Source organism: Pollicipes pollicipes, unplaced genomic scaffold (assembly GCF_011947565.3).
Source record: "Pollicipes pollicipes isolate AB1234 unplaced genomic scaffold, Ppol_2.1 Scaffold_4295;HRSCAF=5057_pilon_pilon_pilon, whole genome shotgun sequence".
Taxonomy (NCBI): domain Eukaryota; kingdom Metazoa; phylum Arthropoda; class Thecostraca; order Pollicipedomorpha; family Pollicipedidae; genus Pollicipes; species Pollicipes pollicipes.
In genome coordinates this window covers 15,042,931-15,057,777 of record NW_023596461.1, presented here as the reverse complement: position 1 = coordinate 15,057,777, position 14,847 = coordinate 15,042,931, and the positions used below count along the sequence as shown (strand labels likewise).

The 14,847-nt window shown below is 55.4% G+C and overlaps 1 protein-coding gene across 2 annotated transcripts in view; it reads left to right on the top strand.

Annotated features, from left to right (window-relative positions):
• Positions 1–10,674, top strand: part of LOC119096306 (rho guanine nucleotide exchange factor 10) — a 44,690-nt gene extending 34,016 nt beyond the window's left edge. For both annotated transcript variants that reach the window (XM_037219143.1, XM_037219144.1), the window contains 10 exons: positions 1,838–2,081; positions 2,842–3,015; positions 3,417–3,806; positions 4,091–4,213; positions 4,710–5,183; positions 5,441–5,654; positions 5,929–6,176; positions 6,655–6,785; positions 8,305–8,599; positions 9,171–10,674. In XM_037219143.1, the coding sequence (XP_037075038.1) occupies positions 1,838–2,081; positions 2,842–3,015; positions 3,417–3,806; positions 4,091–4,213; positions 4,710–5,183; positions 5,441–5,654; positions 5,929–6,176; positions 6,655–6,785; positions 8,305–8,599; positions 9,171–10,265 (3,388 nt within the window). In that variant the 3' untranslated portion in view covers positions 10,266–10,674. The remainder of the gene's footprint in view (positions 1–1,837; positions 2,082–2,841; positions 3,016–3,416; positions 3,807–4,090; positions 4,214–4,709; positions 5,184–5,440; positions 5,655–5,928; positions 6,177–6,654; positions 6,786–8,304; positions 8,600–9,170) is intronic.
• The last annotated feature ends 4,173 nt before the right edge of the window (positions 10,675–14,847 follow it).

The following is a 14,847-nucleotide window of genomic DNA, read 5'->3' as shown; positions in this document are numbered from 1 at the left end:
AGGTGTCCGGGTCTGGACGGTTGCTGCTGCACGGTCTTCAGGATCTCGGAGCTTGAAGCACGCCGGACTGAACCCGCCGCGATACGGACTAGGCTACAGACTAGTCTGTATAGACTAGACATAGACATCTGCATAGACTAGACATAGAAATCTGCATAGACTAGACAGACTAGTCTGTTGACGTTATGGGGTTCGGGCGTGGGCGAATGGTGCTAGGGTTGGTTTCATTCGTCGTCAAGCATGTCATGCGGTATATGCATACAAGAGATGATGGCTAGACGTAGAGCCTTATCGGTGAATCTATCAATCTAAAGTTCGGTTTTCATCGTGACGGTCGCCTAGAGCCTATGATATATGCCGCCGCGGTATGACCAATTCTTAGGAATTGCTGACCATGAGTGCAATGCGAAGCCTGGCGGTATTTTACGCCGCATTGAACTCTTAAGCTCATTAGCGGCAAGCAAATCAGAGGGACAAATAAGTCGGCAGGAAAGGCATCTGAGCCCCGGAATGTGAAATGCTTCGTAAACGGCATGCTTGCCTCACTGAAACAGGTGTGGCCCTAGGTCGGCCGCTGTACACACAGGGGTAACGTATGTTCTCCCGAGTTGAGGGAGGAGCCATGTTTAAGTATTTCTTTTCAGTCAAAATGGTCTTTGATTAATTGTTTAAGACCATGGTACGAGTTTTTAGATCAGACCGATATGTGGGATCAGCTCCCACGTGGAGCAGTGATGTTGGCGTGAGCCGTGACTGCGCCATCCGATGGTGGAAAGTCGGGCCAGCGGCAGAAGTTTGCGGCGAAAGCGCCGCAATGTTTGGTGCGAATCGTCCTGCCGTCTTGCCCTCTTGCGTCATCAAACATTTTAGCGATAAAATTGGGGGCGGTCAGTCCGCCCCCCCCCCCCCCCACTCCACTCCGCGTTACCGCAGCTTCTAGGCTCAGGAAGCACGAGGTCAGAGAACAGCAGTTTTCTTAGCTGCGTAATGAACAGCGCAGAGACGCGCCCGGTGCGCAAATTTGCGCTCCTGGCCAGTGCTTTAGTAAGGCGCTACGCGGTGATTTCGCCGCGTTGAATAACCGCGATTGCCGACGTTGAATAAGGGAAATCTTGCAAAAACGTCCTCGACAGGGCCCAATTGAACATCTCTCTAATGTACAGCGGGGGCAGGACATATCGTCTCTGGCACATGACATCACAGCCATTGTTGAAAGTTTCTGCATTTTGGGGTTGCAGATGGCGCCCGGCCTGGTGCCTCCATTTCAGGATTGGATACATTGTATGGTGCCTATAAATAGCAGCAATATGTCGAAGCTTAACTCTGAACCTCAAATCTTAATGTGCCGTGGCAGTTTCAGGAAGTTCATGTCAGGTGAAATTGCGATTTGACGGTAGTAATAGTCTTTCTCGGAGAAACTCCCCGGAGAAATTCCTCGGAGTCAAAGCAGAATGGAAATATAGTTGGGTTGGGTATAACTTCTACCACTGTTTCGACAGACATGTTCCCGAAATGTCAACCTAACCACATCTCCATTCTCTTGTCTTTTTTGGGGAATAAGGCTATTACTACTGTGATAGCTGTAATAGCTGTAATCTAGGTGAATAACGTTCCTCGCTAATGCACTGAACAACCTACGAAAATACGATTTAGATGGCCGGCACATCCAGTTGACCTTGATCCTGCAAAGCCTGACCCTGGCGTTTGTCAGCTTCTGAGCGCGATCAACGAGAGGCCGAACCCTTATCATTCAGTCCAATTTCCCCTCTGATCTCTGTGCCTAGCGAAGGGCGGCTGCCGCTCGACCTGCTGACGCGGTGCCGCCATCTTGTTTCAGCTTCGGCGCAATCAAACACCTTCTGCGGCGGAAGCGGAGTTCGCAGAAGCCGAAGAAGAATGGGACGGCCCACTCGGAGCCGGCGGCGGCGGCCGTCGAGCGCAAGAGCTCGCTGGAGAAGCGCCCCTCCTCGCGGCGCGACTCGGACGAGGGCGAAGGACGCCTGAGCCGCTGGTTCTCGCTCAGGAAGTCTAGCCACTACGACATCTCAGAGAGGACGCGCTCACTCACCAAAATGTCCTCGGTGAGCGCCTCCCAGCTGATCCTTGTGAGCTTGTTCTGATGTCCTTACGCTGACATCGGAGGGAGATCGCGCGGGCAGTGCCTTTGCAACTGCACATCTGGGATGCGCATATTGGATCTGAGCTACAGCCCCGGCACCAGATATATCAAACGTGTTTGGTCGCACCCACATCAAACAGTCACAGCCAGCCATCCGATATGTTCACTATGTTTTGACGCAACCTTATCCCGCAAAATTTTGAACACGATACCTGTCGGTGTCTGTGTATGTGGCATGATGCAGGCGGACCCGTGCGGACGGACCCAGTGTAATGCACCACGGTTCGGTAGAATGTAATAACGTACACAGTTATTTCTGCACAGAACGGATATCAGGATGCAAGGACGTGAACTCGCGCGGTTTTCACGCGCCGTACGAGTATTGCTTTGTGGCGAGCCCTAGGCATCGTTGACTGCTGCCCTATCCCTCCTTGCAATGTCACGGGGTGAAGGCTCTAACAAGGGGTTTTAATCATAGCAATATTTCCATCACTGCGAGGGCCACGCAAGAAGCTACCGCTCAGTGATGCGTTATTAACAGACCAGCAAACAAGCCAATTTGTCTCTTTTCCACACGGACGACAGAGCCCCATGCCTAGCAAGCGCATGCTTTTACGTCCTTGGGCACGAACTGTTAATAATTGAATCATGTGGCCGGTCCGGTGCGCTGGATCATCAGTGGGGCAGCAAAATACCACGCTGACACGCTGACTTGACCTCAGGTCAACGAGGACGTCGAAGCTGCTGAGCTGCTGTTCCACCGGCGCCACCAGCCTCCGTCGTTGCCGCCAGCGCCCGCGGGGCTGACCTCCGAGCAGGTCAAGCGGCGCCACATCGTGCAGAGCGTCGTACACAGCGAGAACAACTATGTCGCCTCATTGCAAAGTCTAGTCAATGTGAGTGCTCTCAGGTGACGTGGGAAGGGCTTATATGGTGATAATGTAGTGAAATATAGTGAAATAGGGACTGGTTAATGAAAGGAGGTGGCTGCTGTCACTGACGTAAGTCGCACATCCGGCTAGGCTGGCTCCAGTGTAATGCACCATGGTTCGGTAGATTTGCGAGCTGCTTCGTAATTATGTTACGGGAATGTAATAACACTCCGTCGCGTACACTCAATAGCGCCAGAGCTGAGCGACGCACGAGCAGGCGGCTGGAGCTCCCTGTATTTTTAGCCAACTTTAGACCTCCCCTGCCTCGGAGAGACGATTGCAGAGCGCGTCTCGTTTACGAAACACCCCACATTCCGGAGCACGGCTGCCCTTCCCCTCTGACTCAGCCACACCGCCGTTGCCAGGATTACAAGAAGGTGATGGAGGAGGCGCACCCGCCGGTGCTGAACTCTGCCAAGATATCTGTCATCTTCAAACGCGTGCCCGAGATCCTGCAGTGTCACACGCTGTTCCGGATCGCTCTGGCCGAGGCTGTCCGCCAGTGGGACGCCGAAGAGCGCATCGGCGACGTGTTTGTCGCGTCCTTCTCCAAGGCCATCGTGCTGGACATCTACTCCGATTTCATCAACAACTTCTCCGTCTCCATGGAGACCATCAAGCACGAAGCGAAACGGAAGAGCGCGTTCGCCGACTTCTTGAAGATGCGGCAGATCAGCTCACTGGACCGGCTGTCGCTGTTCGGCCTGATGGTGAAGCCGGTGCAGAGGTTTCCGCAGTTCATTCTGCTTCTGCAGGTAAGCGCCGTCCAGGAGCTGTCCTGTCAGTCTGCCTTGTCTTGGAAGCGTCGTGCCCTCGTGGTCGTGGTGGCGTTCATTTCAACATTTTTTATTTCTCGGCGGCATTATTTTCGTTCGAACGCACCACCTGCGTCTGACGCTTGAGGTCAGACGCCGGGTGCGAACAGCAGCTGCTCACCGACCACCTGGCCTGTGCTCATCCGGAAAGACGCGGCGATCCCACGCGCCACCTCAGCTCGGCGCGTGTGTTGACTAACGCGGTGCCTGTTTGTTCTGCTCAGGATCTGCTGAAGCACACTCCTCAGGGTCACCACGACAGGATGTCGCTGCAGCTGGCGCTGACGCAGCTTGAGTCGCTGGCAGAGATGCTCAACGAGAGGAAGCGCGAATCGGAACAGTTCAAGGTGTGTCCGCGAGACTGATGCGCGCTGTTTGCTTATGTGTGAGGTGTGTTCATCTCATGGGTCTCACCTTTGGCTCTCACTCTTTTACGCCCTTTGTAGTTGTGTTGTCCCTTGCATGGACGGTGCAATCCCTGGCTGATGGCCAGGGATTTGATCTGATGGCCAGGCCAGGCCAGGCCAGGGATGGACAGGGATTCTGGTGATAGTAAATGGCGACGAGGTTTTTGCGTAAGTATTTGTGGGCTTTGTTTTCAGACCCTGTCATTCAACACATCTCATTCAGGTGTGTCGTGTGTGCGTCCCTGATGTGCAACACCAAGTATTGAGATATTCAACGGTTTTCTCTTCCGTTATCCATTAGGTTTTCGTATTTCACCCTGACCCGAGAGATGCTAAATGAGATTTCATTATGAGTATTAGGGGACGTGGCTTCCAAACGTGATTTTTACGTAGAGGACAAGGCATGTGATCGGCGCCCCCCCCCCCCCCCTGGCAGGCCTTCCGCGAGACGCTTCGACGTCTGAACGGCAAGTTCTCGATGCGCTCTCTGGCCGACACGAACCGCTACCTGCTGCGCGAGGACAACGCCACGCGGCTCGAGTTCGGCACCAACGGCTCCATCAGCAAGTCCAAGAGCCGGCGCCTCTTCCTGCTCAACGACCTGGTGGTGTGCGTCAGCGTGGCGGGAAAGCCGGCCGACGAGACGGCCGCCGCCGAGCGACTCACGCTCAAGTGGTCGGTGCCGGTGACGGACGTCGAGATCCAGGAGGCCAGCACCTCGCTGACGCTGAGCCACGTGATCACGGCTACGACGCGGCCACCGGGCGGCGCGCGCCCCGCCGACGAGGCTGCTGCCGGCGCGCTCACCAACGTCGGCCAGCTCTGCCACAAGATGAGCAACCTGATGCACGACTACGAAGTGGTGTCGCGCATCGGCTCGCTTGTCGACACGCTCAAGGGCGAGTACCCGGTGAGCAGCGCGGAGTGGGCGAGGATCTGGTGAATAAGCCGCCGTTTCACCGATCGGCACTCCAAGGCCGAGTTTTCGCCGAGTACCGTTACCGGCTCACTCGCTCTCACGTTGTCACATTGTCTCTCAGCTGTTGGTCGTGCCGTGCTGCCGCTGCGCCTCGGCGCCGGGCCGTTACCCTGCGCCCCCGCCGTCGAGGCGCGCTGCCTCTGACGCCGGTGCGTCTGAACGTCGGTGACGCTCACCTCTGGCGGCAGGGCCTGACGACGGCGCTGACGGCGCAGATAGCCGCCTCCATCCAGCGCTCGATCCGGCAGAAGGACGAGGAGATCGCCTGGCTGGACGCCTGCTGTCTGCAGCTGGCGGTGCGGCGGGCCGGCCGCGAGGAGCACTTCACCTTCCAGCTCGAGTCGCCCGCCAAGAAGCGCGAGTGGACCACCGACTTCCGGCTGGCCCAGCTCGCTCTCGACGGTGGGTGCCGGGTCACTGACAGCCACCGTGGCTGTCTGGTTGCTGGCTGCGGGCTGCAGCCGCCCGTCCCTTGTGTCTCAAGTCGTTATGGTAAACAGGTTTGTGGTTTCCCGTTTGCGGTTTTTCTTCAGGAAGTTTTCGTCAAGTGTGTTCCGGCTGTTGCTCCACTGCTACGCATCTCACGATCTCGGCCAGAGTGTCGTGCCGGGACACTGCTCGGCGCGGAGTGACCACTTGACCTCTGACCTCGTCCCTCGCCCTCGCGACCCTTCAGAGAACAACTCTCGGGCCTGGGACGTGCCGGAGCGGGAGCAGCGGCCCATCACCAGGGTGCCACTCTTCGTCAAGACGATGCCGGTGGTTTCGCCAGTGCCCGCTGGCACCGACACTGAGGTACAGTGCGGCTGCTTCTACAGCGTCACCATCGTCAAGCCCACCCAGCGCACGCGCGAGCAGAGCTACCTCTGGATCTGCACCACCGATGGTGTCAACAGCTTCGTCATCATCTACGCCATGCAGCAGGTGGGTTGAAGGCCAGTTTACGCTGCCGGCGGCGGCGAGAAAGATTGCTGTTTGAAAGCACGGAGTTTTGTTTTGACCGTCGGGCGTAAATATTCGGTGCGGCTGGAATCTGCAGGAATTCCGACAGTTCAAGCCGTCTGCCGTGCAGGGTGGCCCATTTCCTGATCACCTGCTGTTAGCCGCGTTTATTCAGGAGTATACAAACAAGACTGTATGTTTGCGCAAAAGCCCGTCGAAGGTCACAATATTTTCGCCTGGCGTAGTCAAGCTCGCTCGCCCACTGGCGCTGTGTACGCCGGCCGATGCCCCTGCCACACCCGCTACAGCTCCCTGTCTCCCGCCGAGCGTGCCGCTGCCCCGTTCCCGATCACGCGCCTAACACCTGCTCCTCCGGCCGCTCTTCCGCCCGGCCTGTCGTTCGGCCGCGGCCTGGCCACCCGCGCCGACCGCTGACGGTGTTTCGCCTCCTCGCCGCCAGGTGGGCTTCCGAGATGTGCTGCGGTTCGAGCTGCCGGCCGAGCGGGTCACGGCCATGCAGTTTGTGCCGGGGGAGCCGACCGAGGCCGGCTGCCGCTCGGGTGCCGTCTGGCTCAGCACGACCGCCGGCAGGTACGTCCCGACCTGTAGTCGGTCGAGCCGGGCAGCCGCCGCGGCTGTGGACAGTGGGCAACACTCTTCGTCATTCGCTTAGATGTTTTTTCCTTACCGGGGTTGGGAAGCCTCCTTTTTGCAGGCATGGTCCCATCGTTCAACAAGATAATTAAGTTGAAAACCTGTTGGGAGGCTCAATCCGTTTAGCCCAGTCATTCACGCCAGTCCGCCCCGTAGCTCGATCCGTCAAAGAGTGCCTGCGGCCCGCCCTCCCCATAGGTGGGTATAGGTGGTGGGATAGGTGTGTTCAGGCCGCCTCGACGCTCTCTGTTTGACCCTGGCTGTGCTGGCCGGCGGTGGGTGACAGCGTACACTCAAGGTCGGATGAGATCAGAGGGCGCGGTGCACCGTGCTAAGCATTGCGGCACGCTAATCTTTCGCCATAAGTTTTGCTGTTGGACTGGCATTTTACGATCAGATGGTGGGGTCGGGGCTTACTCAGCAAGCACTGCTTAGCGTAAACTCAGGGACCAGAAAGCCATGCGATCAAAATGCTAGGACTAGTTTTATTTAAAACAGCACTCATGAACATCGGGGTAGGGCCTCGTCACTGCCGACTGATGGGCTGCGGTGCATGATGAAGTGTTCACTGTGACATCAAAAATATTGTGGTACTACTGGACCAAAGCTAGTTGTTATGTAATAACAGAGGCTCCACTGCGGTGATGTAATGATGCACAAATATGGTAGCTATGGGACATCGTTACATGTTTTAGCAACACTGACACGCTTATTCCGTCAGAAACCTGACGTGGGACAGTTTGTCAGTTTTAGTTGGGATACGTCGCCATGTTCTCGAACGCAGAATCACATCACACGCCAGGCCAGCCATACTCACGTTCTTATGTTCTTGCAAATCTCGTACGTGCTGCTCGTATAACCAAAGCCACAAAGACATTTGTCTTATTGCAGTTTTTGCAGTAAGACTAGGATGATCTCTAACGACTTGCAGCGAAGTTAAACACGCTCCCGTGAGTTATGTCTGCGGTCCAAATATTAAGCCGATCTCAACCAAAAACTGAAAAACAAATCACTGATTCGTTCGTAGTCACAGCGTGTTTTCTTCGCATGATTTATGTGGTCCGCGTTCTGATCCCCTGGTGACCTTCATGGGGCCTCTAAAGCCCCTGGTTTTGTGGCCGCCGGACGCTGGCGTCCAGAATACCCGGCCATCTGTCGAACTATTGATCGCCCGTGCTGCGGCGGGCCCGTTCACCCCGTTACCTCCGTCGCATGCTAACTACGCCTGCCACGCACTTCGCCACATGGGCTTTCGTCGGCGGGACGGTCACTGCTGCGGGACTGCACTGCCCCGGCAGTCTGCTGATGTGTCCGATGTCTCGTCATTTGGGCAGTCACTGACGGTCACTGCTCCGACAGTCTGCTGACGTGTTTGATGTCTCTTCATTTAGGCGGTCTCTGACGGTCACTGCCCCGACAGTGTGCTGACGTGTTCAATGCCTCTTTATTCCTGCAGGGTGCTGCTGTACTCGGCGCAGGAGCCGGAGCGGTGTCAGCAGACGGGCGCCGCGCCGCTACCGTCGCCGGCGCGCCGGCTGGTGGCGCTCGGCGGCGCCGTGTTCGCCGCGCTCGAGAACGGCGCCGTGGCCGTGTTGGAGCACGGTGCGGACGGCGGCTGGCAGCCTGGGCCGCCAGCCCTGCTGCCGCTCGGCGAACGGCCCGTCTCCTGCCTGCTGCCCATCGGCGGCGCCGTGTACGCCGGCTGCGGCCGCCGCGTGTCCGTCATCGACGCCGTCACGCGTGACGTCACGGTACGTCACCGGCCGAGGCGCCAGAGCCGTCCGACCGACGAAAAGAGGCGGGACTAGAAGGGGGACGATGCCCGGGTAGGGGCTGCGTGATGTCTGACGCCTGGTGCTGACAGCGTCTCTGTCTGTTTCCCGGTTATAGGGTTGATCTTTCGGTTGCGTGTATTTTGCCCATTCCGTCAGAGAGTGCTGCAAATGGGAGCGATCTGTTCTCAAGCTGTGCTTAAATTATTGGGCATCACCGAAAGTATTTGGTTTTTCCTAACGGTGTTGTCTTTATCCACCTACCCTTATTTGAAGAGTATTAATTCGTTTGCTTTTCCTCCCACGCAACGGGTAAAGTTATCAGCACCACACCCCGCCGCGGTGATGTTTTCAAGGAAAAGCAACTGGTAATGGGTTTCGAACCCGTGACCCCGACGGTCATGTATTATGCACACCTTAGCTGCATGCTCACTGAGACGGTCACGTATCCCTGTGCACCTGAGCCGCGCTCGAGCGTGTGCGCGTCCAGTGTTAGGGTGCCACTCATTAACGCGACGTTGATTTGCGACGTAATGTCTCTGTCCGGCAGAAGAGCTTCACGGTGCAGGAGCACGAGTCGTCCGGCGACGTGCACCTGCTGGCCCACAGCGGCATCGGCCTGTGGATCTCGCTGGCGCACAGCTCCACCATCTGTCTCTACCACACGGAGACCTTCCGCCACCTGCAGGACATCAACGTGGCGTCCAACATCTCGCGCGTCATGGGCGACGGCGTGCGCGGCTCTGTGGCCGTCACGGCGCTGGTGGCCGGCCGCGGCCTGCTCTGGGTCGGCACCAGCGTCGGCGTCACGCTTACCATCCCGCTGCCGCGGCTGGAGGGCGTGCCCATCATCTCGGGCCGCGGCAACATCTCGTACCACGCGCACTGCGGCGCCGTCACCTACCTGCAGGTGCTGAGCGCGCCGGCGGCGCGCGCGCTGGCGCCGGCCGCGCCGCGCGAGAGTGTCATCCACGAGGAGGCGCCCGCTGAGGCGGCTGGCCGCCTGGCCAAGCGGCGCTCCGACACCAGCCTGAGCGACTCCAAGAAGAGCGTGCGCATCCAGCCGCGTTTCAGCAGTCCGTCGCTGCTGCGCAAGCGCTCGCGCGACCGCGACAACATGACGCGTCGGCTTTCCAAGACGCTGCCGCGCGGCATGAGTCTCCTCTCGGCCAGCGGCAGCGTGTGCGACGACGTGTACGGCCTGTACGGCAACCTGCTGAACCTGCACGGCTTTGACGAGTCGCGCGAGCTGGGCGAGCTCAGCGAGCATGTGCGCCGCAGCGACCCGGAGCTGGCCGGCCTGCCGCACAAGATGGCCACGCTGGACCGGCGGCTGCAGCTGCGCGCCGGCCGGCCGCGCTCTCTGGACCTCTCCAGCTGGTCGGTGGACTCTCGCTCGTCGGTGCACACGACGAGCTCCTCGTCCGAGGGCGACCGCGCCCACTCGGCGCCGGCCTCGCGCGTGCACTCGTTCCGCAGCCCGGAGCCGACCGGCCGGCGCAAGGAGGAGCCGGCGCGCAGCGTGCTCACGGTCATGGCCGGCCGTGGCTACGTCAACTGGGGGCGGGCCGACCGCCGGAGCCCGGGCAGCCGGGCGGCCAACTCACACGACGCCCACCTGGTGCTGTGGGAGATGAAGTTATAGTGCGCCGGGCCGCCACTAGGCGGAGGCCGCGTCTGGGACGGTGCCGAGGGCGGGGCGCTACCCAGGGGGCGGCCACGTGATGCGGCCCGGTAACCGTCCCGTGATGATCTGATAGTCACGTGTCGCTCGAATCTGTGTTGCGTGAAGCCGGCTCATATTCATGTGTGAGTTGGTCACCATTGCAAACGCAGATGTGTGCACGTGGCGCGCAACTTAACAGTGATCGTCAAGTATTCTTGAATTCTCGAGTCGCATTTGGGCGTTTGTGCGTGACATTGGTATCAGTGAGGGTGCTACGTTGCATCTCTTGCATGTCAATGCAATCATGTGATGACTATGTATCAAAATACGGTAAAACGTATGCTATTGTATCGTATAGATGACAATATACGCATCCCTGTGCTACGTGTCCAATATTTCCACACAAATCTCCAGACTTGCAGATCGCAGATGGGACATTCAAGCCAACGTCTGCTGTTCGATGCCAGGTCTTTTCGGCTGGCACTACGATTCAGCGGTTTCCACGTGCTACGTCGTCATGGAAACGCCTCTTGATGGCATGCCATGTGGCTAAACTCGGTATATGCGCATGGATTTCAATGTCGGTGTACGCCTGGAACGGAGCAAGTTCATGTTGCAGTTTAACCAGCATTGTTGGCACTTGGTTGACAGTGTCAGGAAAGCGCCCATGCCTGTAGGGAAGGAGCAAGAAGCAGTGTCCCAGCAACTACCCGCCACGCGCGCGGAACGACCATCGGATTGCCAGATTACGAGATCTAACAACATGACAACCCCGTCACGTCCATAATATGACGCATGGTGTGATACCGCAATGGAGTGCATGCGTGGATAACTGGCGGGAGTGTTATCATCGACAGCTTAAGGTGCCGCGTCTTGCCGGTGAAGCGGTGTAAGGATAATCACCGGTGGACATCTCAAGCAGACATCTCCGGGTAACGGAACGAGACGGACGCCCCGGAGAATGTGCGAATGACCGCCAATGAGTATGTGCGAATGACTGCCGGAGGAAAACGGTGGGGCCAATTCAGACACAGCATACCCGCGCACCGAAGCCTTGGCAGACAAGTGACGAGGTACAGAAACGACGCAATGCTGGAAGTGGTTCCGAAGCCGATGCGTTCGACCATATATTGTTCCCGGAAGCAAAACGACGGAAGCCTGATAATGTACACTCGGCCGTGACTACTGGGTCGCTCGGCATGCTCTTAGAGCAAGACACATTTAGGCAAAACTTGCTCGTTGCAGTTTCGCACATCCGTGAGATAGCATACACTGTGCGTTGCCAAGCCACCAATAACGCAAAACCAGACAGGAACCATCGGAGCATGCACATGACACATCAGGTCAACGAAACCTAACGACGAGTGGCTCCGCTGGGCTAAAGGCGCGTGCATTCCGGTGCCAACACTGACATTCCCAACTTTACTTTTTCAGACGAATCTCTATCTAATTTCTTACATAAAAAGCAAGAGTGCTTTCGCTGAGTTCTCGAGCAGGAGGAAGCGTCTTTGAGGACTCCGTCCTGCCCAACAGAAAAGTGGTTGTCACCTTTTCACTCGCAATATGCTTCGAACCACATCTATTTGTGCTCCAAAATACTTTATTCAGCTGTCTACGAGTGATCAGCTACACAAAATTGGATTCGGTCGGCTAGAATTCGTTCGCAGTTTTCGAGCGTCCTGTGCACCATCGTGCATCGGGTGCAATTTGAGGCTCCGCGGAGGCACTTGGCAGCTGAAGCATACTTGAAGCCATCGACTGCTTTAATCTGGCGCTCAGACAGGTCCTGTCACCGGGCTCAGCGAGAAGCCATCACCCTCAGCAGAGTCTGGGCGCTAGGTCACCAGCACTCAATCGTTACCATGACAATGACAACAGACGTCGACCCCGTGCAGACTGCCGGCTCTGTGAGCAGGTGGCAGGAGCATCGTCATCACGCTATCAAAGGAGCCTCAGCAGGGGCTTCTGTGTGGTCCAGCTCGCCCAAAACCGGCTCCACTATTGGCTGCTGACTCTGGGAGTAGCCCATCTCCAGCAGCGTCTTGCGTTGATTGTCACTGAAACAGATCAAAGTGTGTCTCACGCCGTGCAGGCGGTCGCGCACGACCCTTGGAGCCTTTAACCCGCTGCGAAGGTGTCGGTGGTGCGGAGAGTGGAGGTGTCTTATTCATCCAGCACATCAGGTGGACGTCATCCAGCTACATGTTTACAGCCAGTTTACATGAGTCGGTGAACGACAAGTGTAAACGATTCGAATCGTTCGCGAAAGCGACGATAATCCGACATGTTTACATCAGCCAGTCACAAAACTGAGCGTAAAGTTACGGTTAGCGCCCAGCGCGTTAGCCTGAAAACGCGCGATTTTTGCGTTATGTTTGCATTTCTAGCGCAAGTGCGACGAAAACGGCGTACTGAACCACAATTGAAAGCGAACACGCGCTCAGGCAGCAGATAGCAGGCAGTAGCAGATACGAAGATGAATGGAGCGGCGGCATTGTAAGTGACTAAAGTCGCTCTTTAGATATGGTTGCGTGCCAAACATTTGTTGCAATATCAAAATGCTGTTTATCCCATCAAGGGCGGATGCAGGATTTTGTCAAGGGGGGAGGGCACGCAACAATGTGGAGCCCCTGGTTTTGGGGCCTCTCCAAAAAATTGTTGCATTTCGTTCTTTACATTTTAAGACAGGTATGTAATATTATGGATATGTATATATATATATATATACACATATGCATATATGCATATGTATGCAAATATGTATATAAATATATATATATATATATATATATATATATATATATATATATATGCATATGCATATGCATGCATGTATGCATTTACTTCTTTTCTTTAAAAAATATATTTAAAACCATGTCACTGTGCACAGCCCTATAAAGCATAGGCGTGCCACGCATGTATACACAAAAAGCTCACTAATTTTCTACAGATCATTTTAAAGGCTGTGATTTTGAGGATATGCGTTTCGGAACAACAGGCAAAATAGACTTGAGTTGGCTGCAAACAACATCAAAACCAAGCATGGGCTTGATTGCTAGCTTTTGTATTTACGGCTTGACGGCTGGGCGATGTAATCAGCTGATGGCTAATGACTAATGCATAATTGTTCCTTTGTTATAAACAAGTACAGCATATCCTAGCGTTCAAAACATCTTAAGAACATGATGCATGTGTATAACAAGTGTCGCACACTGAATAGTCAATCGAAAGGACCTATACGACGTCGGCGGCATGTAAATTACGTTCGGCAATCGCGCGTAAAAATTCATCGACGCATATTCAACTGCTGCTCTAAGGCGAAGGCACCGAGGCCAATAGGGACCGAAACTGAACGATCATAGGTGCCGCAGGAGGACAACAAAGTGGCTCTCGTCAACAAGTATAGGGTCCTCAGAGCATGCAAAAAGAAGCCAGGGCCAACGTGGCGTGCCCCTAAACGACCGGTGGTGCCCCGGCAGGCTGACATATAAGGCCCCGGCCATAATACAGGACCCTCCGAGCAAAGGGGAATTATCTAAGGCCATAAATTAATACCCATGTGTGATCAAGAGTCCAGGGGCAGGTTAACGACACGAGCCTCGATAGGAGTGAAGTCTTCCGCTAATGAGACCAAAGGGAAAGAGCCCTCAATCAAATTGATTAAAGTAAGCGGCCCCTGCGCCTTCCATGTCTCCATGCACTACCTTATAAGAGCCCTAGCAACAGCACAAGGTCCTCCAAGCAAATTGAAATAACCCGAAACTTATATGGAGGGCCTCTGAGCAGCTGAGTGTACCCAGGTATATGGGGCCCCGGAAAAAATTGTGTAGAGGCTTTCAAGCAGATGAGAAAAATCCGTAGAGGAAAACCTGACCGATTAACAGTGCTCAGGCATGGAGGTAAATAGCGTCCCAACAGCACACTGGGCCCTACGAAAAAAATGCAGAGATCAAGGGCAACGTGAAAAGCTCCTTAGCGATCAGATTGACCCGGCAAGTGAGGATACAGGGTCAGGCAATCAATACGCGCCCGGGTGACCGGCTAGATACCCTTCGCTCGGGTAGGGGTCAGTTTGATCCCCCCCCGAGATCTCGGGAACTAAGAAAGCTAGAGACACCAAATTTGCACGATGTGTTAACCTGTACGTGAACTCACTTCGATCAAGTTTAAGGTTCCTAGATCAGGATCTTCAGGTCGAATAAGGTCAAACAAGGTCAATTCCAGGTTGGTCTCCAAAGTGCCCCCAGAATCTAGATAACTGGTTCTAAGAAAAAGGTCACAAGCTCATTTAAGGCCAGTGACGTTTTCAACCTTTTGAAGGTCATGGTGACCAAAATAATACGAGACTGCTCCGGGTTTTGCATCTGAATAAGCGACAAAGATTATAGTAGGCAGTATATTCCTAAAAACAAAATGTCGACCTGGGTCATTTTAGGTCGACGACCCATTCTGACCCCTGACAAGTCATTGGAAGATGTATAATGCGGTTCCTGCTATCAATAAATTCGAAATGAGCATCAGAAGCCATCCCATACAGAAATCCCTAGAGTAAAAAAACAGG